At 55.0% G+C, this 27,834-nt stretch overlaps 1 protein-coding gene across 1 annotated transcript; it reads left to right on the forward strand.

The window, feature by feature from the left end:
• SHC2 (SHC adaptor protein 2) lies at window positions 1-27,497 on the forward strand. The gene is made up of 13 exons (XM_055429493.2): window positions 1-489; window positions 12,685-12,755; window positions 14,116-14,176; window positions 14,325-14,444; window positions 16,229-16,282; window positions 16,413-16,464; window positions 16,548-16,674; window positions 17,907-18,069; window positions 18,647-18,704; window positions 21,394-21,537; window positions 23,065-23,375; window positions 25,897-26,030; window positions 27,239-27,497. Exons 1-12 carry the CDS (start codon window positions 16-18, stop codon window positions 26,023-26,025), a joined length of 1,764 nt encoding a protein of 587 aa, XP_055285468.2. The 5' UTR covers window positions 1-15; the 3' UTR covers window positions 26,026-26,030; window positions 27,239-27,497.
• The last annotated feature ends 337 nt before the right edge of the window (window positions 27,498-27,834 follow it).

Here is a 27,834-nt window from a genome sequence, read left to right on the forward strand (position 1 = left end):
CCGGCGGCCGCGGCCATGACGCAGGGTCCGGGCGGGCGCGCGCCCCCCGCGCCCCCCGCACCCCCGGAACCGGAGGCGCCCACCACCTTCTGCGCCCTGCTGCCTCGCATGCCGCAGTGGAAGTTCGCGGCCCCCGCCGGTTTCCTGAGCCGCGGCCCCGCGGCGGCGCGGGCGGCTGGGGGTGCGGGGAGTGCGGGGGCCGCCGACCCGGAGCCCGAGCCGGCCAGCCCGGCCGGCGTCCCGGCGCTGGCGGCCGCGGTCCTGGGCGCCTGCGAGACGCGCTGTGCCGCGCCCTGCCCGCTGCCTGCGCTCAGCCGCTGCCGGGCCGCCGGGGTGAGGGGACCGCGGAGCGCGCGAGGGGCGACCGGGCCCCCGGATGCCCCCGCCGACGAGTGGATCCGCAAAGGCAGCTTCATCCACAAGCCAGCGCACGGTTGGCTACACCCGGACGCCAGTGTGCTGGGCCCCGGGGTCTCCTACGTCGTTAGGGTGAGTGCGCCGGCGGGACCCTGGGACACCTCCGTCTGGACACGGGGGTTCCCATCCCCCACGTCTCTCTCTTGGACACTCTGGACCCGGGAAGCCAGGTGTCTGTCCATCTCTCCTCTCCCCATCACGCTAGACCCCAACTGCCAAGCCGTGCTCTGCTGGCCACCCCCACCCAGGATGCGCTGGGGTCCAGGTTCCCACGGCGTCACGTGGGGCGGGGCGGGGAGAGGGCGGCTGGTGGGAGGGGGGCACGCATGCGCAGGTTAGGGGTAGCCCCCCGTTTCTTGGGTGAGACTGGGGACAGAAGACGCGGGTGGGGGCGGCCGGCTTCCCAGATCCCCACTGAAAACTCCCTCTAGACAGGAGGGTCGGAGACCGTAGGCAACGTGGGGTGCAGAAAGGCCGAGCCCCGCTAGGTCCCTGATTCCAAGTGTGAGATCGCGGGGCCTCGGAAGGCGCTGCAGAGAAGCAAGTCTTTATTTGTCCTGGTTTTATATGAACCTCTGCCTCTGTGGGTAGTTTTGATGAACCATCAGGAAGCGGCGAGCGGCCCGTGGGATGCCGCGCCGTGAAATGCTTCCTCACGCCCCAGGCTACCAGCCACTCCGCCCACCCACAGTTCTTTGTCACATCAGAGTCCGATGTATATTCACAGTGTTTCAGTCTGGGGTGGGGACCAGGGTCCTGGAGTTCTGTGTCTTTGCGTGTGGTGTTTTGCCTTCGCTTCTTTTACAGCCTCTCCCCACCCAGCCCATACTAGGTTGACTAGTGTTCCTCAGATTCCTGACCTTCTGAGCCTGAGAATATGGTTTTATGTGGAAATGGAGTCTTTGTCGATATAATTAGTTAAGATGACGTCACACTGGATTACCGCGGCCCTAATGCGATCTCTGGTATCCTCGTAAGAAAAGGGAGATTCGGACACGAACGCTCAGGGAGGGGCCAGTGACAACAAGGGGAGAAATAGAGTGAGGCGTCCACAAATCAAGGGACATCCAGGGTGGCCGCGTACCACGCCAAACGCTGGAAGAGGCTGGAAGTACCCTCCCCTCGGGGAGCGGGCCCCCACCACTCCTCGATCCTGGCTTCCAGCCTCCAGCACTGTAGGGCCAGGCTTACATTTCTGTTGTTTTAAGTCCCCAGTTTGTTGTGCTGTGTTGTGGCGGCTCGCAGTGGCCTTGACTTTGTGCACACCCAGGTGTGGTCCAGGCAGGACCGCTGCTTCCCTGGGAGTGGGTTAGAAACGAAGAGCTTTGGACTGGCCAGTGGGCCTCAGGCTGCCTCACATTCAGGACCTGCTCTTCTCTCCTGGAGTCTTCTGACTTGGTCATGGCCGCTTTTGCTGAATCTCAGCTTCTCTGGATTCAACACTGATTTTGTAGCGAGATGTTTCCCGGGCAATGCCTTTGGCTTCCCACTATTTCCCCTCGGGGGCCGTGGCTGTGGGGATTAGAAGTGCTCAGAATTCAGATGCTCATGGTGTTGAGGTGTAGGTTTTTGGACTGTTCCAGTGGGCTGGACGTTGCCATCGATGCAGCAGACACTTATTAATAATGCGTGCCAGTGCCTGCCAGGTGCTGATGGCATGCTAGGAAATGGGGCCCATCTGATCCCCGCTCTTACGGGGCTCAGGTTTCTAGAGGGAGAGACTGATGGTAAATAAACCAGAGACAGACAAACAACAGGGAAGGGGCAGATATTGGCAGGTGCTGTGCAGAAATTACAATCAAGTGATGTCAGAGACTGCTGGCTGCTCTTAGCAGGGCCGGTGGGTGGGATGCCCCTCGGAGATGACATTTAGGCTGAGCCCTAAAGCCACGGAGGCCCTCGGCATGAAACAACTGGGGAAAGAGAATCCGAGGCAGGGGCTCAGCTGGCAGGTTTGGGGACTGGCCCGAGACCTGTGTGGTGGGGCTGGTGCAGAGAGAGGAGCATAGGAGTAAGATTTGGGGGCTGTGCGGGCAAGCTTGGCTTTGGATGGTTCTAGGCAGGGTCACTGAGCAGCACTGGCCTGAAAGGAACTTTCCTGTGGAAGTGGGCTGGGGTGGGGCTGGCAGGGCAGCAGAGAGAGCCAGGGGAGGCTGGGGCACTGTTGGGGGAGCAGAGATGCCCTGGAGCAGGGCAGTGTGGGGGTGGGGAGAAGGGGGCTACAGCGTTCGTGTTGGAGATGAGCCCTGGTGTGGCTGCCCCGAAAGGGGGGCGGGCAGGGAGTCTGAATCAGCCCCAGTGTCCAGCTCTGTTCCCTTGGGGTTCGTGTTGGAGATGAGCCCTGGTGTGGCTGCCCCGAAAGGGGGGCGGGCAGGGAGTCTGAATCAGCCCCAGTGTCCAGCTCTGTTCCCTTGGGAGCCTCAATCTCTGCACCCACACCCCCCCAGGTGTTCTGAGAGCCACAAGTCCCCTCCAAGTTGGTTCACAGAGAAGTGTGAGGTCAAGGCGGGAGCAGCTGTGCCCCAAATCACGCAGGGGCTGATGGGGGCGACCTGGGTCCTCAAGAGAGAATGTGCTGTCCTCACTTATGTAAGGTGGGGACACCAAGGCCCAGAGAGGCAGAGTTGTCACCCGGTGAGAATCCAGCACCAGACCCAGAACTGAAGCCGCTCTCCAGCCCGAACTTGCTGCCACCTGAGTGGCAGAGTAACTACCAGACCAGCAGCCTTGGAGACACCCCTGTCCTGGTCCCAGGACCTGTGGACATGTCACCTCAGAGGGCAGAGGGGACTTTGCAGGAGGGATTAAGTTAAGGCCCCTGTGATGGGGACGACCCTGCATTCCCAGGGGGCCCAGTGTCATCAAAGGGTCCCTAGAAGAGGGAGGGGGGAGGGTCAGAGGCAGAGAGACGGGAGATGCTGCTCTGTTGGCTGTGAGGATGGAGGAAGGGGCCGCGAAAAGCTGGAAAAGGGGAGCCTCTGGAGGGACCAGCCTTGCCCACACTGGGATTTAGCCCCATGAGATCCAAGTTGGACTCCAGACCTTCAGGACTATAAGGGGACACATTTATGTTAAACTTATGTTAATTTGTTATAGCAGCAAAAGGAAGCTAAAACAGCAGCTGACTCACCTAGCTGATATCATAGAACCCTCACAAAACCCTGTAATGGTCCCTGAAAAGAAAACGGAGGCTTGGTGAGCAGTGATGCCTTCAGGGCGTCTGGTCTTCTAGACATGCGTGTGGAGTCTAGCCCCTGGTTAAATTCTCCCCCATCCCAAGGTTTCCTATTCAGTTTCTAGGCGAGGACCTGGAGGTGCAGCGGTGTCGAGGAACCTGGAAAGGGTCGTGGCCGCTGTGGCACCATCAGCAGCCTCACCACAGGCATGACTCAGAGCGGTTTAGAACCAGGAGGACGTGGATCCTCTCATGGGAGCAGAGCCCGGCTGGTTGGGGGCCTGGGGCTGGTTAATTTCCCAGCTTGGTGACCTCATCATGGGCTCTAGTTCTTCTCATTCCTGACCTCATTTGGAAACTGGGTCTTCACAGGTGTCATTAGGTAGGATGAGGTCACCCTGGATCCAGAGACTGGTGGCCATGAGAGAAGGCCCCGTGGAGATGCGTGGAGGAGGGAGAGGTAGACACAGGCCATGCAGCCCTGGGGCAGGGCAGGCAGGAGGGCGGCTCCACCAGAGGCTGGAGGACGCAGGGAGGACCCACCCCTGTCTCACCTGGGCAGGAGGCGTCTGGCCTTGGTGCTCCTTTTCTGTCCCAGATCAGACCCTCTGCCCCCTCACCCTGCAGAAAAGAGGCCCCTCCTGACTGCTGGGTCCTTCTGTGAGTAGGACGCCTCTCCTGGAAAGCCCCAGACTATATCCTGTGATGTTCCCTAAACTGCCTTTGTGACTGGCCCTGACCAGTGCTGCCGCCTGGAGGGTCTCCACAGCGTGGAATGTTCCGGCTCCACGGAATCCCATTGGTGGCCACATGTGGCCACGCACACTTGAATGGGCAGGTGTGGCTGAAGAACTCATCTTTAATTTTGCTCCATTTTAAGCTGAGGTCACGTGGTTGCCTGGCACATGGCACTCTTAGACGTTCATGAAAATTCCAACAACAAGTCCTTTCTGCTCTTCGGGGTGCTGTCATCATGTCCTCTCCAGAGTTCTTTTCAAAGAAAGTTTTCAGTGGGGCCCAGAGAGACAGAGGGCTGCCTCAGAGCCCCAGGCCTGGCTGCCTCTGGGCCACCCAGTGTTTCCTGAAGGCAGGTTTTTGTAAGTGGGTGTGTACCAATAATTGTGGGAGGTTAACTTGTCTCAGGTGTTTTTAGCTGCAAATACAGCTGATTCCTTGCAGGCAAGGGGTAGGATGGGTCCAGGGTGGATTAATTCAATGACTTGGCCATATCCCTGCAGACCCAGGTCTTCCTTCTTTTCACACTGCCATCTTCAGCTTGCTGGCTTAGCTGTCCTCATGGTCACAAAAGAGCAGCCACAGCACCAGGTATCATATGCAGATCCGACCATGTCCACTGGAAGAAGAGAAAACCATCCCTTCCATTCCCACACCGCACCCGCCAGAGATGTCAAACTTCATTCATGGCAAGGGAGATGGGCCACCAAATTGGCTTGAACCAATGCTGAGCAGAGTGGGGTGCCCAGATATCTGAGAAATTGTTATAAATGCACATTCTCAGGCAGAGTCAGAAACTCTGGGATGGGCCTGGTGATCAATGTTTTACAAGCCTTCCAGGTGATTCTGACACCCACTCATGTCTGAGAACCACCAGCTTAAGCCAACTGCTTGCAATCCTGTCGGATTAGCCACAGCTCATTTATTACTAGTGTTTTTAACCCTCCGTCCTCTCCAATGGCTCAAGTGGTAAAAGAACCTGACTGCAATGCAGGAGATACGGGTTTGATCGCTGGATCGGGAAGATCCCCTGGAGAAGGAAATGGCAACCCACTCCAGTATCCTTGCCTGAAAAATCCCACGGACAGAGGAGCCTGGTAGGCTACAGTCCATGGGGTTGCAAAGAGTTGGATATGACTGAATGATTAAACACACTGAAATGAACATCAAATATAAATATAACATCTACCTGCACATTTATTTCCCTCCAAACCACCATGATATAATAAAACAACAATAAAAAGGAGAAACACAGGGACAGCAATTCACAATGACTTAGAGTATTTCTCAGTGTAGAGGGTGTGGGCTTCTCTCCCTTTGACACACAGGGCATAGAGCTGCCCTCACACAACAGCTGCAGGCTGATCCCAGGCATTACTCTGGCAGCTCCAGTGCCACTGTGGGCGATGTGATCTTCCACAATAGTGGACAACCCCAGTAGAGCCTGAATATCAAAAAGTGAAGCCTTCTGTCAGCATATGAGATTGTTTCATTAAATTCAGGGTGTATTAAAACCATACCAAGGGAATCTCCTGGTGGTCCAGTGGTTAGGACTCTGCACAGAGCCCAAGTTCAGTCTCTGGTCAAGATCCCACAAGCCATGCAGTGAAGCCAAAAAATAAAAACAAAAGAACCGTATCAAAAAGTTAAGCATAGAACCACTATATGATCTAGAAATTCTATTGGTTGGTAAATACCCCAAAAAGCAGGAGGCCTAAACATATATGGCTGAATATATGAGTAAGGTTGAGTGTGTGTGTGTGTGTGCATCTAGGATATAAAGTATTTTCCTCTTCTGAGACTTGAGCAAGAACAAACAGATATTTGCACACCCATAGTCATAGCAACATGATTCACAACAGCCAAAAAAATGGAAACAACCCAAGTGTTCATTGATGGATGAATAGATAAACATGGTCCATCCACACAGTGGAATATTACTCAGCCTTAAAAAGGAAGGAGGTTCTGACATCTGCTCCAACCTGGATGAACCTTGAGGTGATGCTCAGTGAGAGAAGCCACACACGGAAGGAAGCACACTGTCTGGTTCCACTCACAGGAAGTTCTAGAGGCGTCAGATCCACAGAGACAGGAAGTAGATGGTGGGGCCAGGGACTGGGGAAGGGGACGGGGAGTCAGTGTTTCATGGGGTCAGAGTTTCAGTTTGGGAATGTGAGAAAGTTCTGGAGATGATGGGGGGATGGTTGCACGACAATGTGAATGCGCTTAATGCCATCAAGCTGTGCACTCAAAAATGATTAAAATGATAAATTTAATGTTATATTTTGCCCACAGTAGAAAAGTAAACAAACAAAAATGTCCTAAATGCTTCGAGTTCTGTGTAAAAAGGGGTTAGATTGGAGCAGTGACTGTAAAGGGCTTTTCACAGACATGAGCACCCAGGAGGATGCTCTGTGGGGACCCACGATGAGTGTGAGTGCAGGGTGTCCCAGTGCTCAACGCCAGGGGCTCCCCAGCTTTTGAAGCACACCCCAGCTATGTTGCAGGCTGCCCCGCAGTTTGTGTCGGCCCTCAGTGTGGCTCATGCTGCTCGTGGGCCAGCTCAGCTTGTGCGTTTTCAGCAGGGGGCTTGGAGGCACATTCTGTCACCAATGCAGCTGCTGGGAACTGGATCGCTTGGTGTAAGGGCAAGGATGACATCCCCAGGTTCATGTCCGCCAGGCCCCAGAATGTGACTTCACTGGGAAATGGGGTCTTTGCAGATGTAATCAGGTCAAGATGAGGTCATCCTAGGTCAGGAGGGGCCCAGGACCTTCTGTGACAGGGGTCCTTATAAGATGAGGGACAATTGGACACAGATACGTAGAGAGGGGCTATGTGACTACAGAGGATGAGACCAGAGAGACATGTCTGTGAGACCAGGCCAGCTGCTGCCAGAAGCTAGAGAAGGCAGGAGTGACCCTCCCCTGGGGCCTCACCTGGACATTGGATACCAGATCCCCCCGGCTGGGAGATGCCAGACCTCTTGTTGTTCTGAACCACCCAGGGTGCGGTGCTTCACTCGGCTGCCCCGGAGACTAACACAGTTAAGGGGACATTTCTCCCTGGTAAAGGCCTCATTCATTTCTGTTACAATATACACATACCTGTGGGCTTCCCAGGTGGCGCGAGTGGTAAATAACCCACTTGCCAATGCAGGAGATGCAGGAGACTCGGATTTAATCTCTGGGAGGGGAAGATTCCCCTGGAGGAGGGCATGGCAACCCACTCCAATATTCTCCCCTGGGAAATTTCATGGACAGAGGAGACTGGCGGGCTATAGTCCGTGGGCTCACAAAGAGTCGGACATGACTGACCTACTGAGCATGCACACACACACACAGGGATGTACTTTCCTGGGGACAGACTTCAAATGGAAGAATGACATGGATGTGCTTAAGTTTGCAAGGTGGTCCTGTGCACATCCTGGGGCTCCCTTGCTGGCATCCCTCCAGCCCCTCTCACCAGAGTCCAGTTTTTCTGTCCTTCAACCTCCTTTAGGAGCAGGGAGACTCTGAGACTCTGCAAGTGGCCTGGAGCCCAACGAACTTCCACTAACTTGCTTGGCAAAAATGGGCAATTCATCCTGAATGGGTCTTTTCATTTTGATAATTATATGTTTATTTTAATGGTTATTAGGAAGCACTGCTAGGCATCAAAGCCGAGGTTTACTGTAACAATATGCAGTTTCCTTTTTACCTCATGCACATTTCCTTTTCTTTCTTCTTTTGTTTCCTCATGCATATTTACAAAAACTGAGATATATTTTAGTATCATAAAATTCACTCATTTAAGCTGTACAATTCAGAGGTTCTTAGTACACTCATAGATTCATGAAACACTCATTATAATCTAGTTCCAGAACATTTCAGCACCCCAAAGGAAGCCCCATCAACAGTCACCCTCACCCCTTCCCCTGACAACCAGGAGCCCACTCTCTGTGTCTGTGGATCAGCCTGTTCTGGATGTTTTCCATCAGTGGAATCACACCCTGTGTGTCCTTCTGTGTCTGCTTCTCTCACTGAGCATCGTGTTCTCAGGGTCCATCCACGTGGTAGCGAGTGTCAGGGCTTCTCTCCTTTTCAGGGCTGAGTAGTATTCCAATATGTTGAGAGGTGACATTTTATTTATCCCTTCACTGGTGTAAAGACTTTGGGGTGGTTTCCTACAGTGCCCTTTAGAAATAAACAAATGGAGCCTGTTTACAAATGGAGTTTATTTAGAAGGAAGACACTGAGTAATAATGGTGTGGGGCCTATGGTGCCGTGAGCCATGGAGGGTCTTTTGGGCAGAGTGGCGAGCTGGGTGCTTGCACTGTGTCTGCCCTGCTTTGTTGTGTGAGCTTGCCCAGGTCCCTTCCCGTCTCTGGGCCTCAGTTTCCCCACTTTAACTCGATTTCTTCCCTTACATCCTTGGGAGGGCTTTGGGTTCCTTCCATTTCTACATTTGCAGAGGGGAAGGTTGGGCCCCCTCCAGACCTTCTCTGTCGGCCTCCTGGGGCGACTGTAACAAATGACCACAAACTGGGCAATGAAAACCACAGGAATGTTTCTCTCCTGGTTCTGCAGGTCCAAAGTCAAGGTGCTGGTGGGCTGGTTCCTTCTGGGCCTCTGAGCAGAACCTCTCTTCAAGCTTCCGGGGGTTGCATGCCCCAGCCCTATCCCCCCCGATCTGTGTCTCAGGCCCCCGTCCCTCTGCCACCCTCCTGTAAGGACGTCGGTCACTGGGTTAAGGACCGGTCCTGAATCCCGGACTGTCTCATCTTGACGTCCTGAGCCTGGCTGGATCTGCAGAGACCCTGTTCCACTAAGGCTCTGCTCACAGGTTCTGGGGGTGGGGACATGGGCAAGCCCTCCTGTGGGTCGCTGTCCATATTCCACAGCTGGCCTCCCGCGAGTGTGGGATTCTGGATCAGAGATCATGATGCCTGGCAGCCTCAAGGCTGAATTTGACCTCTGCCTTCTTTTTCTCTCTTCTATTTAAAAATAAGGATTTCTTTAAAAAGACATAAAGAAGAAAAATTTAAAAAGTTCTTTAAAACTTAAAAACAATTTATTTATGGCTGTGCTGGGTCTTTGTTGCTGCATGTGGGCTTTCCCTAGTTGCGGTGAGAGGAGGCTACTTTCTAGCTGCGGTCCACAGGCTTCTCATTGCGGTGGCTTCTCTGGTGCAGAGCACGGGCTTACAGTGTTGTCTCAGTAGTCATGGCGCTCTGGCTTAGTTACTCCCTGTTATGTGGGATCTTCCTGGACCAGGGATGGAACCTGCATCTTCTGCACCGGCAGGCGGATTCTTACCCACTGGACCACCAGGGAAGTCCTAAGAATAAAATTTTCTTGTCATCATTTACAAATTGGGGCATTTCAGGCAAAAGCCCTGGATTTAGGGGGGTCTGTCCCCAAGCGTGTAGTTTGCTGCAGCCTCACCACTTTCTCTCAGCACCATAATTCAAAAGCATCAATGTGTCTTTGGACTGCACGGAGATCCCACCAGTCCATCCTAAAGGAAATCAACCCTCAATATTTATTGGAAGGACTGATGCTGAAGCTCCAATACTTTGGCCTCCTGATGCGAAGAGCGAGCTCATTGGAAAAGACCCTGATGCTGGGAAGGATTGAAGGCAGGAGGAGAAGGGGATGACAGAGGATGAGATGGCTGGATGGCATCACCGACTGGATGGACATGAGTTTGAGCAAACTCTGGGAGATGGTGAAGGATAAGGAAGCCTGGTGTGCTGCAGTCCATGGGGTTGCAAAGTGTCAGACACAACTTATTGACTGAACAACAACACTGCCTGTGTGGCTGGTGACACTCTGGGTGACACTGCAGGTGATCCTGGAGCCCAGAATGCGGGTTCATATTGTACCTCGTGTCCTTGGGGCTCTGTCTCCTGCGGGTGGTTTGTCACTGTATCACGGGGGTTCAGGTGGAGTGAGTTTGGATCAGGCCTGCATGTGACAAGTGACTTACCATCACTGCCTGGCACTCCCTTAGCTTCCTCCTCACCTTCTGTGCCCTTGTGGTCTGCTCTCCGTCCTCCGGGATGGGACCCCTAGCCCATCTCTGCACAGCTGAGTTGTGCCCCCACTTCATCCAGGGAGGGGCTGGGGCATGGGAGGATTTCAGCCACATTTCAGCTGCAGAGACAGGGTGAGCTGCACACTACTTGGGGGGGGTGGTTAGACCCCTCACACTGGGGCCCTGCTGCACTGACACCCCCTCAGATGCGTGCTCTGTTAGAGGGTCTCCTCGTTCACGTGATGACAGGCTCCATGTCAGCTGGGGAGATGGGGTAGGCCACCTTGTCTTGTCATCAGGCAGGCCAGCCTGGCAGGGTTGCAGGGCCCCAGAAGCAGTGGGGGAGCAAGCGACAGGTGCCTTTCCAGCCTCTCCTTCCGTCTAGGCCAGCCCAGGACCTGGAAGGGGGAGGGAGGAGCTGGGGGCTGTTTTTACACTTGTGCGCTCTATCCTGGCCCCCTTGTCCACACAAAAGGCACTCACTGAGCTCTAATTGCACATTGCTCCTGTCACTTGATACCGTATTGTAGAGATATTTGCATATAAATATATTAAAATTTTGTTTCCTTTTACAACTGCAAGCTCTTCCATTCCCAGCACCATGGTTTATTTAGTTTAGCAAAAATGCAAGCTGCCCAGTTAAATGTAAAGTTCTTGTAAGCACGGATAATGGCCTAAGCACATCTTATACATTATTTGGGACATATTACACTAAGAAATCACTGGAAAAGACTCTGATGCTGGGAAAGGTTGGGGGCGGGAGGAGAAGGGGATGACAGAGAATGAGATGGCTGGATGGCATCACCGAGTCTGTGGACATGAGTTTGAGTGAACTCCGGGAGTTGGTGATGGACAGGGAGGCCTGGCGTGCTGTGATTGATGGGGTCGCGGAGAGTTGGACACGACTGAGCGACTGAACTGAACTGAACACTAAGAAAATATTTGTTGTTTATTGGAAATGCCAACCTTGGCCTCCTGGGTTGGACCTCGCAACCCTAAATGTGTCAAGGTTTGGGGTGTCTGCAACTCCTTACTTCTTCAGTGCTGTATCTCCCACGGGAAGGGAGGGGCAGGCTGGGGCTGGCAGGACTTCAGAGCAGCATCAGGTGTCGGGACCAGACAGGTGGCTGGCACCCTGGGACTAGCCCAGGAGGGGCAAAGTGGGTCGGTGGGCACTCTGGCCACCCTGCACTGGGCTGCAGAGTCAAGAGTGACTGGGGGTAAATACCAGCCCACTGGAGCCCTGGAGTGGAGTGTGTGCCCCCACACAGCCACTTGTACCCACATCTGGAGCCCAGGGGCTGGGGCTTCTGTGAGATAAAGTCCTATAAATGGAGTTTCAAGGTCAAAATGTATGAGTGTGAATCATTTTTTAAAAGTTGAGGTACAATCACGTAACTAAATTAACCATGAGTCATTTCAGAGAACAGTTCAGTGCTACTTAGTACCTTCACAAGGTTGTAAAATCACCACCTCTATCTGTTCTGGAACATTCCATCATCCCAAAGGAAGTCCGTCCCCATTATCAGTGATCCTACCCCTTCCCTCCCCAACCCCTGACAACCAGGAACCCACTCTTTGTCCCTGCGGGCCTGCCTGTCCTGGACGTTTCCCATCCATGACACATGTCATGTGATCACATGACAGTTGCTGCATGTGGTCGGCCCAGGTCCCTCCTGCAGCGCAGACACCATGTTGGGGGCGCTGGTGGCCCCCATGTCTGGTACCCCTGCCCCAGCTGCCCCTGAGCAACATCTCTTGGAGATTCTGAGTTCCCTTCCATGGAAAGGGTGGTCCAGGCAGGAGTCAGCATTCCCCCCTGCAAAGGGCCAGATGGCTTTCACCCACCATCTGCTTGCAGGCCCTGCCCTGGGCCCTGGGATGTAGAAGTGAGCAGGGTTACCCCCACACGGTCCTCCTGGGCTGGCATTCTAGTGGAACAGAAAGAGAATGAGCAGGAGAGACTGAGTTGAAGGAATTTACCAGCTGCCAGGGAACAACTCACAGTCAAGAGGGTGGCTCTCAGGAGGCAACCAGGAGCCTGGAGCTGGGGAAGGAGCCAGGCTGCAAATAGGACGGTGTGGGGGCGGCAGGGGCAAAGGCCCTGTGGTGGCCAGGTTGGGCATTGTCCTAAGGATGGGGGCGGGGGCTGTAGCCCGGGTGGCGGGAGGGGAGGGCTGTGGGCTCACTGGAGAGGGTCTTGGGTCCACAGTGGGCCCCCAGCCCCAGGTGGCAGGAGGGGAGGCCGGTGGGGGTGCTCGCTGGAGGGGGCTTGGGTCCACGGTGGCCCCCGGCTGGGCTCTGCGGAGCTGGTGCTGACCTGTGCTCTCTCCCCTCAGTACATGGGTTGCATCGAGGTGCTCCGTTCCATGCGCTCCCTGGACTTCAGCACACGCACCCAGGTCACCAGGTGAGGCTGGCTGGGGCAGGGTCTGGCGCCACTCAGTGCCGGGAGTGGAGGCGGTGGTGCTCGGTCGTTCAGTCGTGTCTGACTCTTTGAGACCCCATGGACTGTAGCCTGCCAGGCTCCTCTGTCCACCTGATCCTCCAGGCAAGGATGCTGGAATGGGTTGTCATGCCCTCCTCCAGGGGATCTTCCTGACCCAAAGATTGAGCTCGAGTCTCTTGCGTCTCCTGCATTGGCAGTGCCACTACTGCCATTGCTTTACCACTGGTACCACCCCGGAAGCCCAGTGCAACCATGACCATGGTCTAATTCCAGAACATTCCATCACCCCAAAAGGAAACCCTGCCCCTATGAGCAGCCATCTCCAACCTCCTCGCTCAACCCCTGACAACCAGGAACCCACCCGCTCTGTGTGTGGCTTTGCCTGTTCTGGATCTTTCCCATTGATGGTATCACACACTGTATGTCCTCCTCTGTCTGCTTCTCTCACTGAGCATCTTGTTTTCAGGATCCATCCACGTGGTAGGGAGTGTTAGGGCTTCTCTCCTTTTCAGGGCTGCATGATGCTCCCATGTGTAGGAGGGACCATGGGCTGTTTATCCATCTTCAACTGATGGGCGTTCGGGTGGTTTCTACCTTTTGGGCTGTTGTGAGTTGTGCTCTGTGGCCATGTATGCAGGTTTTGTGTGCACCTGTGTTTTCAGTTCTCCTGGGTGTGCTCCTGGGGATGGGATTGCCTTACCCATTTTGACGAGCTACTGCTCCATTTGACCTTCCCACTTGTCAGGCTGAGGGCTTGGTTTCCACTAGCAGCACATTGTTAAGAACTTGTGTGTCAGCCCAACCTTCAGGATCCTGTAAAAGTTCCAGTCCCTCCCCAGGGATGAGCCGTTTTACAAAGTATCTCCCATTAGGTTTGGGGGGTCAGTCTCGGCCCCTGTCTTGGAGGGCCCAGAGCAGAGGGCATCCTCTCATGCCTCAGGTGGGAATCTTGGCCAGCCTGTGGTCACACAGAACTTGGGGTCCAGGCTCAAGGTTTGTGCCAGCATCCCCAAATCTGACCCCAGTGCCTTCAAGTGGGCTGTGGCTCAGGGGTCCGGTGGTTTCTCAGAAACAGAGGACAGGAGGGGGAGAGCTGAGGGCAAGGGCATCTGCCGGGCACATGGCGTGGGCATCTGGGAGCCTGGGAGTCCCTGTCTAGGCCACCAGTTGCCCCAGCATCCCTCTGTCCTCTGAGCCCCTCCCCCTCAGGAGGCACCACCCCTTCCTCAGCCCATTGCCTTCTCTGAGCCTTTACCCTTCTCTGAGCTCCTGCCCCCTCTCCTCCAAGCTCTCTAAGCCCCCTCCCCCTCCGCCCACACAGGGAAGCCATCAACCGGCTCCATGAGGCGGTGCCTGGCGTTCGGGGCTCCTGGAAGAAGAAGGTGGGTGAGGGGCCTGTGATCCCCGGGTGGAAGTGAGGGGGAGACTCCTGGCCATCCCAGGACCTGCCCCATCTGGAGTTCCACTGTGGTCCCACCTTCTTGAAGCCCAGGCTGCCCCCTTCAACCCCCCTGCCGTCTGCCCCCCCAGGCCCCCAACAAGGCCCTGGCCTCAATCTTGGGCAAGAGCAACCTGCGCTTCGCGGGCATGAGCATTGCGGTCAGCATCTCCATCGACGGCCTCAACCTCTCGGTGCCGGCCACGCGCCAGGTGAGCGCCGCCCGCCCCGCCCTCGGCCTTCTCTAGCCTCGCCCTCTGCCCCCTCCAGCCCCAAGCAGGGCCTGGCTGAGGGTCTGTGGATTCACCCAGGTGAAGCCCGGAGGGAAGGTGGGCGCGGCCCTCTCGACTTGCAAGTGCGGGTAAACTGCTCACCTGGACACGTGCTGAGGCCCCGCCCTGGGCCAGGGGCCGCTGCCCTCACGTCGGCGACGAGTGGGTGGGGCCAGGGGAACTGCTCCTCACTCCACAGCTCCTAGGACGGCCTCCCAAAGAAGGTCTCGGCCCCATTGTCTGCATTGCTGAGGAGGCGAGACCGAGGCATGGAATCTTCTGGTGGAAACAAATAGCCAAAATAAAATTGCAGAAAGGAGGGAATAACTATGAATTCTGAGTAGGATTGTGAGGCCAGGCATGGGTTGTGAGCATGCATAGGGCACTGTGACCTAGCAGGGGCATCACGGAGGGCTTCTTGGAGGTGGTGATGCTGGCGCTGAGTGGAGAGGTGAGAGGACATTGAGCAGAGGTCACTTGATGAGATAGAGCCTGAGAGGTTAGCAAGGATTCTGGTGAGGAACTGGGATTTTTCCAGACAGCACTGCTATCCTCCTCAGAAGTTTGGGGCAGGAAGTGCTGTGATTTGTGGTCTGGTGTGAGCGTGGGAAACGTGGAGGAGATGAGCTGAAGCCAGGGCCCCAGGGAGGGGGCTCAGACTGCCCCTGGGGAGGAAGCTGTGGGGCGGGGAGCTGCCAGCAAGTTCACCTCCCTGTCCACCTCTGCATGGACTCTATCTGGAACACTGGGCTAACCCTGAGCAGGACGCCAGTGGGGGCCTCCCCAGGCAGGGGTCGGTTAGGGGGAGCCCTGAGTATCCCCGAGGGGTGACAGGCTGAATGAACCATGGGGGACCCTGAGAGAGCCCTGCTTGGGCATCTCTGGTGCTTACTGGGTGTTGGAGGGACATGACCACTTAGGGCAGCAGTGGGTGGTGGCGAATAGGTGCTATTGAGCATGCAAGTGAGCACATGGACACAAACAAACATGTGAATCAGCAAATCAGCACGCTCATGCAAATGAGCACCCCACTAGCAGATGCTGCAAATGAAGTTGCAAATAAACAAATAGATGCAAGTGAGCACACAGGTGAGGTGCTGGGTTGACAGTGCAGAGTCAGGAGCCTCCAGTGGCTCCTGCTTTTGTTTCCTCAGTGCCTCCACAGTGGCATGGGGCATGTGTCTGAACGTGAGAGTGGTGAGTGTCTGGGTGTGCATGTGCTGTGCCTGGGTGTCTGTGTGGGAGGGTGTGAGGGCCAACGTGTGATGCATCAAGGTGTGAAGGTGGGCTGGAGCGTGTGTGAGTGTGTGAGTGGTTGTTTCTCTGAACAGCTGGAGTGGGGAATTTGTGTGTGTGTGTCTATAAATGAAGGTGTGTGTGTGTGCAGGGTGTGGTTTGTGTGAGGCTTTTAGCCCATGTACCTTTGTGTGTATCTTTATTGGATGTCTGTGCCCATGTGTGCACATGTTCACCCGTTGGGGGAGGTTTGTCTTCCCGTGTATGTGGGCGTGTGACTGTGGGTCTCTGCATCCTGCCCTGGCTTCATGGCTCCCCATCCAGCAGGGCTTTTGGGCATCCTGGCATTCCGTCGAGGGGACGTCTCCACTTCCAGCCCTTGTCCTTCTGGTCCCCACTGTGGCCCTGTTCTAGTGACTGGCCCAAGCCCCTCTCTCCTCCCCCAACTGAAACGGCAGCCCCATGACTGGTGGTCTCTCTCTGGCCAGATCATCGCCAATCATCACATGCAGTCCATCTCCTTCGCGTCCGGTGGTGACACGGTAAGGCCCCAGATGGGTGGGAGTGGACTTCCAGCCCCTCTGTCCCCAAAAGCCCCGCGATGCCCTGCATGCCCATCAGTCCCACCCCAACGTTGCTGGGACTCCTGTGTCTGCTGCCTTCTCTCCCCAGGACATGGCGGATTATGTGGCCTACGTGGCCAAGGACCCCATCAACCAGAGAGGTGAGGCCAGTGGGGGCGGGTGGGGCTGCGGGCTGGATCTGCAGCCAGTCGAGACCCCGCTGATGCTGCCTGACGACCCCCAGCCTGTCACATCCTGGAGTGCTGTGAGGGCCTTGCCCAGAGCGTCATCAGCACCGTAGGCCAAGCCTTCGAGCTGCGCTTCAAACAGTACCTGCACAGCCCCCCCAGGGTCGTCGTCCCCCCGGAAAGGTACTGGCCTGACCCTCTATCCCCACTCGCGAGCGCCCCTGCTGGCCCTGCCCCTCCCATTCCCTGGGGTTGGATCCTTGCCCCCTCCCTGCTCTGGGCCCCCCACAGCATGGCCCACTGCTCAACCGTGAGGATCCCAGGATAACAGCATCTCCAGTCCTAGCAGAGGTGAGGACTCAGGGAGCCCAATGGCAGGCAGTGACTGTCATGCTGTCATCCTTAGTCTGCATGGGGGTGGCCGGCACTTCTGCAAAGGGCCAGACTGCCTGCCTGCCTCTGCCGTGGTAGCGGGAAGGCAGCCAAGAAGGACGTGTGAGCAGTCGGTGGGCCGCCTGCCAGCCAATCTTTATTTATGGACACAAACATCTGAATTCCATCTGACTTTCACGTGTCAGATGCAGTTCTTCTGATGTTCTCTTAACCATCTGACAGTTCTGTGGCTTAACAGGGTAGAAGCCATCCTGAGCTCCTGGCTGGCAAATTCAGGCAGTGGCCTGTGATCGGCTATTTAAATATCTGAACAGATGGGAACTGGTTAGAGTAGCGAGTGAATGAATGGACATGTTAACAGAGTCCCATATGCCCAGATGAGAACCAGCAGTGTACAGCTGAGCTTGCCCTTTGGCCTTCACGTGGGATCAGGTGCCCCTAGTACATGGATGAGTGCTAGTTTTTACCTGGGGCCACCTCAACCCCCTACCCTCCCCTGGCTGCAGAGCCCTCCTCTGGGAGCCCCCCTGAGACCTGCTGTCTGCCCCTGACTGAGGGGCAAGCTGTGGCTTCCCCCGTTTTGCTCTTAGGAGCCAACTTGCCTGGATAAGCATCTGTAGCACACATTTCGAAGGCGCCATCCATGGCCAGTGAGTGAGGGCATTTTATAATGCTGATGGTGTCACCACCCTAAGGCTTCCGGGTTCAGGGTGCAAGCCTGGTGTCATGCCCTGGCCACGTGGTGGGGCTGAGGTGGCTGGGATGGGTGGAGGCCCCTCTCAGTTTAGCCAAACCGTTGAGACATGTGTAGAGCCCCTGTTGGTGGACAGAAAGGGACACCCAGTTCCTCCATCAGCAACAGCTCCTGGCGCCACCACCTGCCCAGTGGATAGAGGAGGGGTCAGGGTCCCTGGATCGGGCTTGTCCCCCATGGTGCACAACTCAGTCTGGGGGCCTCGGCGCCGTCTGTCCCCCCACAACTTGTGCTGGGGCCCATGTTCCCGCTGGCTCTCTGTCTGCAGGCTGACCGGGATGGAGGACTCGGCCTGGGGAGACGAAGAGGAGGCGGAACACAACTACTACAACAGCCTCCCCGGGAAGGAGCCGCCCCCGGGTGGGCTGGTGGACTCCAGGCTCGCCCTCACACAGCCCTGTGCCCTGGGGGTCCTCGGTGCCCTTGGCCAGGTCAGCCTCAGCACACCTCTGGGGAGGGGGGCCCAAGGGCCAAGTCCTGGGGCTCAACCCCTAGCTCTTCCTTTTGCTTCCTGCCTCCGTGATCCTAGAAGAGGGTCTCTCCTGCCCCCTGCTCCTTCCTCCCTAAACTGTCCAGGTCTGCTGAGCCCTCTCTGGACACACCAAATAGAGTTCCCATCTCAGACACTGATACGATGACCACAGCCGTGACTGAATCAGGGCTTCTGAGGAGGGTGACCAGAATGTCCATGGGGGACTGACTGTCCCTGTCAGGAGGATGTCCCCAGGGCAGAACTTGGGCTGGTCCCTAACGGGTCAATAGGAGTTGCCTTGGAGAGCAGTGTAGGGAAGGACCTCCAGGTATAAGGAACAGCATGTGCTGGGGGCAGGCCTTCCAAGTTGGGCTGGGGAAGGCAGCTACAGCAGAGGCAGGCGGGGGCTTGTGGGTAGATTGAGGGAGGGATGAGTACAGAGCTGAGCATGGAATCTGACTTACAGGAGGGTTGGGGTGGGCGATTGGGGGTCTGGGCCTGCACACTACAGGGGGACCCCTTGCTCTCTTTTTCAGGGAGCCTCTCCTGCTCGAAGAGATGCCCGCGGCCTGCAGTGGGACGTAGGCCCATCAGGTACCATCCAGCACACTCTGCTCCGGTGTCCCTGAGTCCCCACCATCCCTCACATCGCTTCTCCTCTTTGGGTCACTCCAGTCTGGCCAGTGAGATCGTGTCACTCCCTGGGCTCTTAGAGATTTGACAGCATCTGCTTTTTGTCTGTGTGACCGGTTTCCTTGCATGTTGGGCAGAGACACTGCAGTTAGTGGTTCAAAGCACCAGCATATACCAAAGGCATCCACCAAAAAGTCAGTCCCCTGCCCCCATTTGCTTTATCCACCTCCCTGATCAGGCAGCCACTGGGAGTAGTTTCTCTGGTTTTTCTAGAATTTTCATGCACGTTCAAGTCAGTTGAGACATACATCGCTTTCTCAGTTTTTGACAGCAGTGTGTGCTCCATCCCTCCACCTGACTTTCCCAGGTAAAAACCCATCTTGGACTCACCCCTGCACCAGTGCTAGGCAGCCGCCCCCCTCACTTTTCACCACAGTGTAGTCCCCACCACGTGAAGGACCCCCTCACCCACAGATGTTCGGGCACTTTCTAGGGCTCGGCCAGGACAACAGTGGCCCCCAGTTGTCCACCACTCAGCTGTCCAGAGTCTCCGTAGACTCTGTGCCCAGGATAGCAGCCGCTGATTCATGCGATGGAAATCACAGAGCTGCCCATCAGGCACCATGAGGTTTTAACAAATGGTAGAGTTTTAAGCCCATGAGCATTTTATCCTGTTATACAACATTTAAAAAGACAGAGGAGGCTAAAATCCTCTTAGCCCCCAGCCCTGAGGTCTTGAGCTTACCCCCTGGCACCTGTGTGTCTCCTTTCAGCCCTTATGTGAATGGACCCCCCAAAGAAATGAGGACGGGCTGTGAGTACCCACAGTCTCTCAGGGGCTCTGGCTGCTTCAGTGGGATCTTCTGAATGGCCACGTGCCAGCCCCCTGTCCCTGCAGTTGCTTGTCCACGTGGCCCCCTCTTGATCGGCGGCAGATGCCCCCTGGGCCCCCCTCATGTGTCCCTCCCACAGATGCTGAGCTGTAGACAGCGTGCACACCTCCATCACAGCAGGGGAAGCTGCCAGATGGTTCCCTGACGTGGTTGGGCAATTTGTTTGCCCACCAGCCCTGCCGTGGCTGCCTGTTTCCTTACAGCCGTGCTGACATCTGTGTTGAACTTTTTTTTAAAAAAAGATTTTCCCAAACAATCTGGGCATTTCACTGATGAGCATCAGAACCCTACTGCTCCCAGCACCTGTGGTTAAAGAACATATGTTGCATTGGGTGCCAAGTAGATGCCCAGCCATCATCTGGCCCTGGTCAGCTATTTCTCTGTGACATGGGCTGCTCACACCTGACCCCTAAGCTCATTAGCATTTCCTACCCCCTGAGCTTTTGCACACGAAGTTATTGCTTCATATCACGTTTTTCCCAAGTCTCTGACCAAGAACTCCTATCTATACATCAGTGCCCCAACTCCAATGTCCAGGAATTTTCATTCTCTGGACCCCTGCAACTGAGATTTCTTCTTTCCCATCCCACTGTGACTGTACAAAGCTTGGAGAATCTGCACCTTCCTCTGTGCAGACTGGGAAGGCTGGACCAAGACCCCTTTGCCCCCATCAACCACCCAGGGCTGTAATGATGTTAGCAATTTTATCGAATCATAACTTCTGCCAGAGGTTTTGGTCTTCACCGCTACTTGTGAAGAAGCTACTCCTGTTCTCCCCATTTAGCAGAGGAAGAGACTGAAGCACTGAGAGGTTACTCACCTGTCATGCCCGCAGAGGGTAGAGCTGTGTGTGAGCCCAGTTGCCTATGAGGGTTAAGGATTTAACTGGTACAAAGCAGAGATTGTAGCTTCAAGCCCTTGGATTGGATTTGGTCACAGTGTACTAAAAGATCATCATTTCCCTGCCAAGGATTAAAAATGGAGATGTTTAGAAATGGATGGATAGATCAAGAGAAAAATACACAAATGTCCTTGGAACCTAGGAAAAGATGCTCAACCCTGCTCAAAATAAGAGAAATGGAAATTAAAGTCCCCCTGGATGCCATTTTTCACCTATCAGGTCAGCACAAGTCCAACAGTATGATAACACACGGTGGGTGAGGCTTTGAAGCTGGGCAGAGGCCAACTGGGGAGGACCCAGTGGAATCCCCACAGGGCACTGAGGGACCCCAGAAGAGACTCACCCAATGATACCAGTTTCACAAAATTGCAGCTTTTGAACCATTTAAATGCTTCACACATTCAAAACAAAATTAGAAAAGAACAGAAAGGAAACTCTAAAATAGAACAGGAGCAAATGAATGACCTGCCTGTGCCTCACTTGATAACATAATTACAGGGAGAGCAGAGTCTTATTGTTGTTACTTTTTAAATGTGGAGATTTAACATAAACATCAGGGTTTCTGCCTTCTCTTGAAACTGGGACGCTCTGGTCCCTGGGCCACCTTCCCGCCTGGTAGACTAGCGGGCCTGGGTGTGTGTGTGTGTATGGGGCTCCGTAGACATCCGCGCCTCTCACAGCCCCCAGGCTGGGCTCTCATGGGGTTTTCCACTCCTGACCTTGTTGCGCTAAAGGGCGGGCTTCCTGGAGGGACACAGGCGTGGGCGGGCCGCCCCTCTTGGACCCCTCCCCAGGGCTTTCCCCTCTTGACCCTGTGCTCCTCTGAACTCACGCCCCTCTGACTCTCCAATCCCAGCCCAGCCCGGGGATGGCTATGTGCAGGCGGACGCCCGGGGCCCCCGAGACTACGAGGACCATCTGTACGTCAACACGCAGGGTCTGGACGGCCCTGAGCCCCTGCGGCCCGAGGATAGCCCCAAGAAGGATCTGTTCGACATGCGTAAGTGGGGGCAGGCCGGCCTGCGGGGTGGGGCCACGCTGGAGCAACCTGTGGTCTGGTGGGGGATGGGCTGTGTGCTATGCTTCCCTTGGGACTCCCTCCTCCGTGGGACCCTACGGTCTCCTGAGGGTAACCCAGATTCCTCTCCATGTGGGTCCCCAGTTTGACGGGAGGGGCTAGCTCGTGTCCTGGAAAAATGTGATGGGGATGCAGTGGGCTCTTCTCTATGGTACTCAGTCTGCAGGGCGGACGTGCCTAGCTCCCTGTTTTTGGGTCTCCTCAGTCTGATGAATGAGTTTAAGCTCCCTCTTCATGTGATCCATGATCTGAGAGAGGAGGCTCAAGCCCCTTCTGGTTTGTTGCCAGAAATCCCGCCTGAGAAGGGAGGCCTGATCGACATCTAGCAGATGGTGGAGCCCCTCCCCCAGCCTGAGGGAGGGCTCGATCGGATTGAGGAGGTTTGTGTCCAGAACACCCTCCTTGTTTCCCACAACTTCAAACTCCATCCTTTTCCATGAGCACTTTGGACGTGTTGGCTCCGTGCTCGCCCAGGTAGGGTCATCTCCCACTCCCAGCACACCTCCCCTGGTGAGGTCTTTGAGGAACTCCCAAGCCAGCCGGAAATCCCTCTTTCACAGTTTGCAAAGCCCCGCTCCCCCACCGCCTGATGACATGCTAGGCAGTGACATGAACCCCTGCTGTGGTCCCACTGGCCCCTCAGAGAAGTCTCAGATGAGAAAGGAGGTGCCCCAGGTGTGAGCTCCTGAGGCAGGCTGTCCGCTTGGGCGCCCAGCCAGGTGGTCCAGCAACCCTAGTGCGAAAAGGGATGCTTGTTGCCAGGCTGCCATTAGAAGTCCTGGGGCTGCCTCAGATTTGCCTTCTTTGGGTCATGGTCTCACTTCCCCCAGCCAATCACTAGGCCAGGAGCGTGATAGGCATATGCTGATTGGCCAGGACTGGTCACATGTCTTAGGAGCTGGAGGCTGGGTCAACCTCTCTCAGATCACTGGAGAAGTCAGGGAGGAGGGATTCCCAAGGGACCAGAAGTGGAGATCAAGGCGTGTTGCAAAGCAAGCGCAGACACACCAGGGCAGGGATCAGGGCTGTCTCTGCGCACTCCAGGGTGTCTGAGCTATGTGGTACCGTCTTAGGGAGGGCGGCACTGGTGCTTGCTGGGAGCCATAGGGAACCTGTGTAAACCAACAGGAGCTTTTCCATTAGAGTCTGGAAAAGAAAGGAAAGTCTGTTGTCTATCAAAGAGGTGGCATGTGTAGTGGAGGTCCTGGCCAGTGCAGTCAGAACGAGATGATGAAACAAGAGGCATAATAAACATTGGGAAGGAAGCCAGTGTAACAACACAAGAAAAAAGAAATAGGTGTGCACATTGGAAAAAAAGAAATGCTCATTCTTTGCGTATGCTTAGAAAATCCAAGAGAATATATTGAGTTACTAATAGGACCAGTAAAGGGTGAAGGAGCAGGTCCCCGCAGCCCAGGCCCCTCCCACCCACACTGTCCCCGCCCGCAGGACCCTTCGAGGATGCCCTGAGGCTGCATGAGTGCTCTGTGGCGGCTGGCTTGGTGGCAGCCCCCCTTCCCGTGGAGGATCAGTGGCCCAGCCCCCCGACCCGCCGGGCCCCCATCGCCCCCACGGAGGAGCAGCTGCGTCAGGAGCCCTGGTACCATGGCCAGATGAGCCGTCGGGCGGCAGAGAAACTGCTTCGGGCGGACGGGGACTTCCTCGTGCGGGACAGCGTCACCAACCCTGGGCAGTACGTCCTCACTGGCATGCACGCGGGGCAACCCAAGCACCTGCTGCTGGTGGACCCTGAGGGCGTGGTAAGGTGGGCGCGGGGGGCGGGGCGGGGGCAGGTGCTGAGGATGCGGGGAGAGAGTGCAGAGTTAGACCCGCAGGGGGCAGGTGTGGGGCAGGACTGGAGGCTGCGTGTGGTGGGGGTGGGGGCATCGGGTCAGCGGGAAGGGCCCAGGCTTCTCTCCTCTGTCCGAGATCCAGGGCGCCCACATTCTAAGCACCCTTTAGGTTTAATAAAGCATTTTTCAGATTACAGAGCCCTTTATGTTTACAGATCCTGTTTCCCTTTACCACGTACTTCAGAATTACAAAGTATTTTCCAGTTTTAGAGGAGTTTTAGCTTTCACAAAGGATTTCCCAGTCTATAAAGCATTTGGAGGTGTTAGAGAACCTTTTCCAATCTCAAGGCCTTTCAGGACTTACAAAGTATCGTATTTCATCAACTGTAAGATGTACTTTCCCTCCACATTCTATCATCACTAAAGCATCTTACAAACAGTGATGTCTTTGAGTGATAAATACAAGGCTGACTCTCTGGAAAAGACACCAATGCTGGGAAAGATTGAGGACAAGAGGAGAAGGGGACGGCAGAGGATGAGATGGTTGGATGGCATCACCGACTCAGTGGACATGAGTTTGAACAAGCTTTGGGAGATAGTGAAGGACAGGGAAGCCTGGAGTGCTGCAGTCCATGGGGTCACAAAGAGTTTGATACGACTTAGAGACTGAACGACAACAAAACAGTTTATGTCATCTAGCTGAATCCTACGCACCACCCTGGGGGCTGTGTGTGCTCTGTGCCCTGAACAGGGCACACTCCAGTGGGTACTGTGCAGCCTGGCCCAGGTGGGACCACGGCTCCAGGCCCCTGTTCTATCAGTTCTCTTCTCCACCTCCTCCCTTGTACCTAATCACACTGCTCACTGCTGTGTCCCCTGTCTGAAGTGGTATTAGCCTCCCAAGGGGGTCTGTGTTGCATCTGGGTCTGCTGAGATTTTCTCAGCATTCTAAGATGCAGGCGGTGTTTAGATTTGGTGGTTCTGAGTTTTGGATCTGTGTCCAGAAGATTCCTGGGGTGTGCTTGTTTCCTAGGGCTGCCCTCTCAGTGACCACCACCAGCTGGGCAGCTTCAAACCAGAGATTTGTTCTGTCCCAGTTCTGGAGGCTGAACTTCTGACATCCAGGTGCTGGCTGGACTGGTTCCTTCTGCGTCTCTGAGGAAGGATCTGGTTCAGGCCGCGCCACCAGCTGGAAATTCTTGTTCTTTGGCTTGTGGACCCATCACCCCAGTGCCTTCGGCTTCTCAGGGCTTCTCTTGGCTTCTCTCTGTGTCTCTGTGTTGTCCCAGTCCTTCTTTTCTTAAAGGACACAGGTCACTGGATTTGAGGTCACCTGAGTAATTCAAGATGAACTCATCCTTTTTCACTCTTTTTCTAAAATTAATTTTTAATTGAAGGATAGTGGATTTACAGTGCTCTGTTAATTTCTGCTGACCAGAAAAGTGACTCAATTATACACATATATACATTTTTTTTCTTTAAGGAATTTCTTTTCTTTCTTTTTCATTGTGCTGGGTCTTCATTGCAGGCATGCAGACTTTCTCTAGTTGTGGCGAGTAGGCTTCTCATTGTGGTGGCTTCTCTTGTTGTGGAGCATGGGCTCTAGGGTGTCTGGGCTTCAGTAGTTGTGGGACACAGCCTTAGATGTTCTGCAGCATATGGGATCTTAGTTCCTGGACCAGGAGTTGAACTCATGTCTCCTGCATATTGGCAGGCAGGTTCTTAGCCAGGCAAGTTTCCATATATACATTTTTTAAAATATTCTTTTCCATTATGGTCTATCCTAGGACATTGAGTACAGTTGCCTGTGCTCTGTCTACAGTAGAACCTTGTTTATCCATCCTGTATATGATAGTTTGCATCTGCTAAGGCCAGACTCCCAATCTGTCCCTCCCCCAACCTGAGCCCTTTGGCAACTGCAAGTCTGTTCTCTGCATCTGTAACTCTGTTTCTGCTTTGTAAATAAGTTCATTTGTGTCGTATTTTAGATTTCACATATAAATGACATCATGTGGTATTTGCCTCACTCCAGTTAGTGTGATGATATCTGGGTCCACCCATGTTCCCACAATTGGCACTATTTCATTCTTTATCATGATTGAATAGTATTCCATTTGTATATATGTACCACATTTTCTTTGTCCTTCAAGATGAACTCATCTTAATCATATCTGCATAGAGGCTTTTCCCAAATAAGAGCCCTTTCACAGGTTTCGGGGGTTAAGTTGTGGACATATCTTTTTTTGGTGAGGGGGCACCATTCAATCCACTATAGGAAGCCACGACCCCCGGGTCCTGGAACTTTGGAGCCTGTGTCCACATGTAGTTCTGTGGCTGAAGTCTTTGACCCAGTGGTTTTCAGACTTGTGCATGAGCTATAGGAGGCATTGTGAAAACTCAGTGCCCCGTCAGCAGGTCTAGGGTGGCCCAAGAGTTTGCCACCACCGGCTCTCCCAGTGGTGCTGACGCTGTGGGCTCTGGCCCCTAGGTGCGGACGAAGGACGTGCTCTTTGAGAGCATCAGCCACCTGATTGACTACCACCTGCAGAACGGGCAGCCCATCGTAGCCGCTGAGAGCGAGCTGCACTTACGAGGCGTCGTCAAACGGGAGCCCTGAGCCAGGTGCGTCTGACCCCAATGTGCCAGATTTTTCGCATCTTAGAAATTGACACATGCTGCACACTTCACCCATTTACAGGGCACAACTCAGTGGGTCTCTTCACAGAACTGTGCCCCCTTCCCCATCTAATTCCAACACTCCATCACCCCCAAAGGAAACCCTGTCCCCATCAGCACTCACTCCCTGAGTTGTTATGTTAATTATGTGTTTAACTGGTGGTAAAAATCCATCAGAGAAGCAGCGTTTGGCCACCTGGGAGGTGAGCCCAGTAGGGCTGGGTCCAGCAGGGCTGGCATTCGAGGCAAGGCAGGTGGGTGAGAAGGTCCACCTGGGTTGTCAGTTCTGGAGCCTCAGACGTCTTGAGTGGGGGAGGGACAGACAGGTCCCATGGTTCTAGGGCCTCTGGTGGGGGGGGTCTGGGGTGAGATGGGGGCCTATCTAGGTTGGGAAGAGGCAGCTGAATTGGGGTGCAGAGGGGTCGAGGTACCAGGGCAGTCTGTGGGAGGAGGCAGAGGCAGGCTCTGGAGCAGGGGTAGGGGGCAGGAAGCTGGGAGCTGGGGGCTCAGCTCCTGGAGGGAAACAGGCTGTGGAATTTCCCCAAAGGCTGAGAGGCCTTCTGGGCCAGGTTGGGCTGCTCTCCCGTCCCCATGACAACAGTCTCTTCCTGCCTCCTCCCCTCCGTCAGCGCTGGCCTGCTCCCTGCCCCCAGCCAGGCCTGGCTGTAGGCAGAGACAGGGTTCCCAGCCTGGGGAAGGGCTCCAGGGGTGGAGGTGGTCCTGTGGATCATCTGAAATGATGTGCAGTGCCATGGACTGTGTATGTGCATGTGCCAGGGTCCGACCTGTTTGCCTTCTACTCCCTGAGTTGTTTGTGACCCGAGAAATAACACCGATGGCAGTAATAATCGCAGCCAATGCAGAAATTGCTGTGTCCTGGCCTCATGCTCAAACCTTCCTCACATCTGTACTGATTCCCATGCAACTCCAAAAAAGGCACTGTTAACAATCTTCTCATTTTGTGGAAGAAGCAGTGGCACAGAGAGGTTACAGGGTAAGACCATGGAGGAGCTGGGACTTGCACCCTGGCCCTCCACCCGAGGCTTGTCCCTGGGTCACTTTGCTACCTTGTAATTGAGGTCTATGACACCTGAACCCAGGTCTCCTGTTGCTGTCATTGCTGACCCTTGACCTCTGCTTCACTTTCTCCCCAGGTGATGGTTGTCAGCCTGTGGCTTCTGTCCCCGCTCCCCAGATGCTCCTGTTGTGGCCTTAGGGGCCCCCCAGCCTTTCTCTGGACCCTGGTCAGGCCGGAACCGCCACTGTCTCTCCTTCTCCACCTGGGTCTCTGGAGTCTCCCTTCTCTAGCTGGTCCTGGGGCTGGGAGAGGTCAACCTGGCCAGGACATGGGGTGCATGACCCCTCTCTCTCACTCCCGCCTGCCGCCACCTTCACCTGGAGTGAAGATGTACGTACCAAAGACAGAACCTTTTCTCGCCTTTAAAGAAAATATATCGAAAAGCAGCCATCCGCCTTGGAGCCTGGCCCAGGTCCCTGATGAGGCCAGGGGCACCATTTGCCTTCCTGGAGGGTCATCAGCTCGCCTCCTGGGGAATGAAGGCCCCCAGCTCCCTGGCATGCAGACGGGCTCCTGTCCCCGCCGGGCTCAGATCTTCCACCTGAAAAATCAGCGCATAGTTGTCTTTTGGGGGTAGAATTGAAGCGCTGTGGGTCCTCAGGCCGGGGCAGATGAGGGTGTTGAAGTGGGTGAAAGCCTTGGGCTGATGGGGTCATCTGGCAACTCCATGAC

Source organism: Moschus berezovskii, chromosome 8, assembly GCF_049115385.1.
Source record: "Moschus berezovskii isolate FMDL1 chromosome 8, NW_MosBer_1.0, whole genome shotgun sequence".
NCBI classification, from domain to species: Eukaryota; Metazoa; Chordata; class Mammalia; order Artiodactyla; family Moschidae; genus Moschus; species Moschus berezovskii.

Coding starts and splice junctions, on each gene's coding strand:
- SHC2 (XM_055429493.2), top strand. CDS start 16: ATGACGCAGGGTCCGGGCGGGCGCGCGCCCCCCGCGCCCCCCGCACCC. Junction 16,283..16,412: donor TCGCGTCCGGTGGTGACACG/GTAAGGCCCCAG, acceptor TTCTCTCCCCAG/GACATGGCGGATTATGTGGC. Junction 18,070..18,646: donor TCCTCGGTGCCCTTGGCCAG/GTCAGCCTCAGC, acceptor TCTCTTTTTCAG/GGAGCCTCTCCTGCTCGAAG.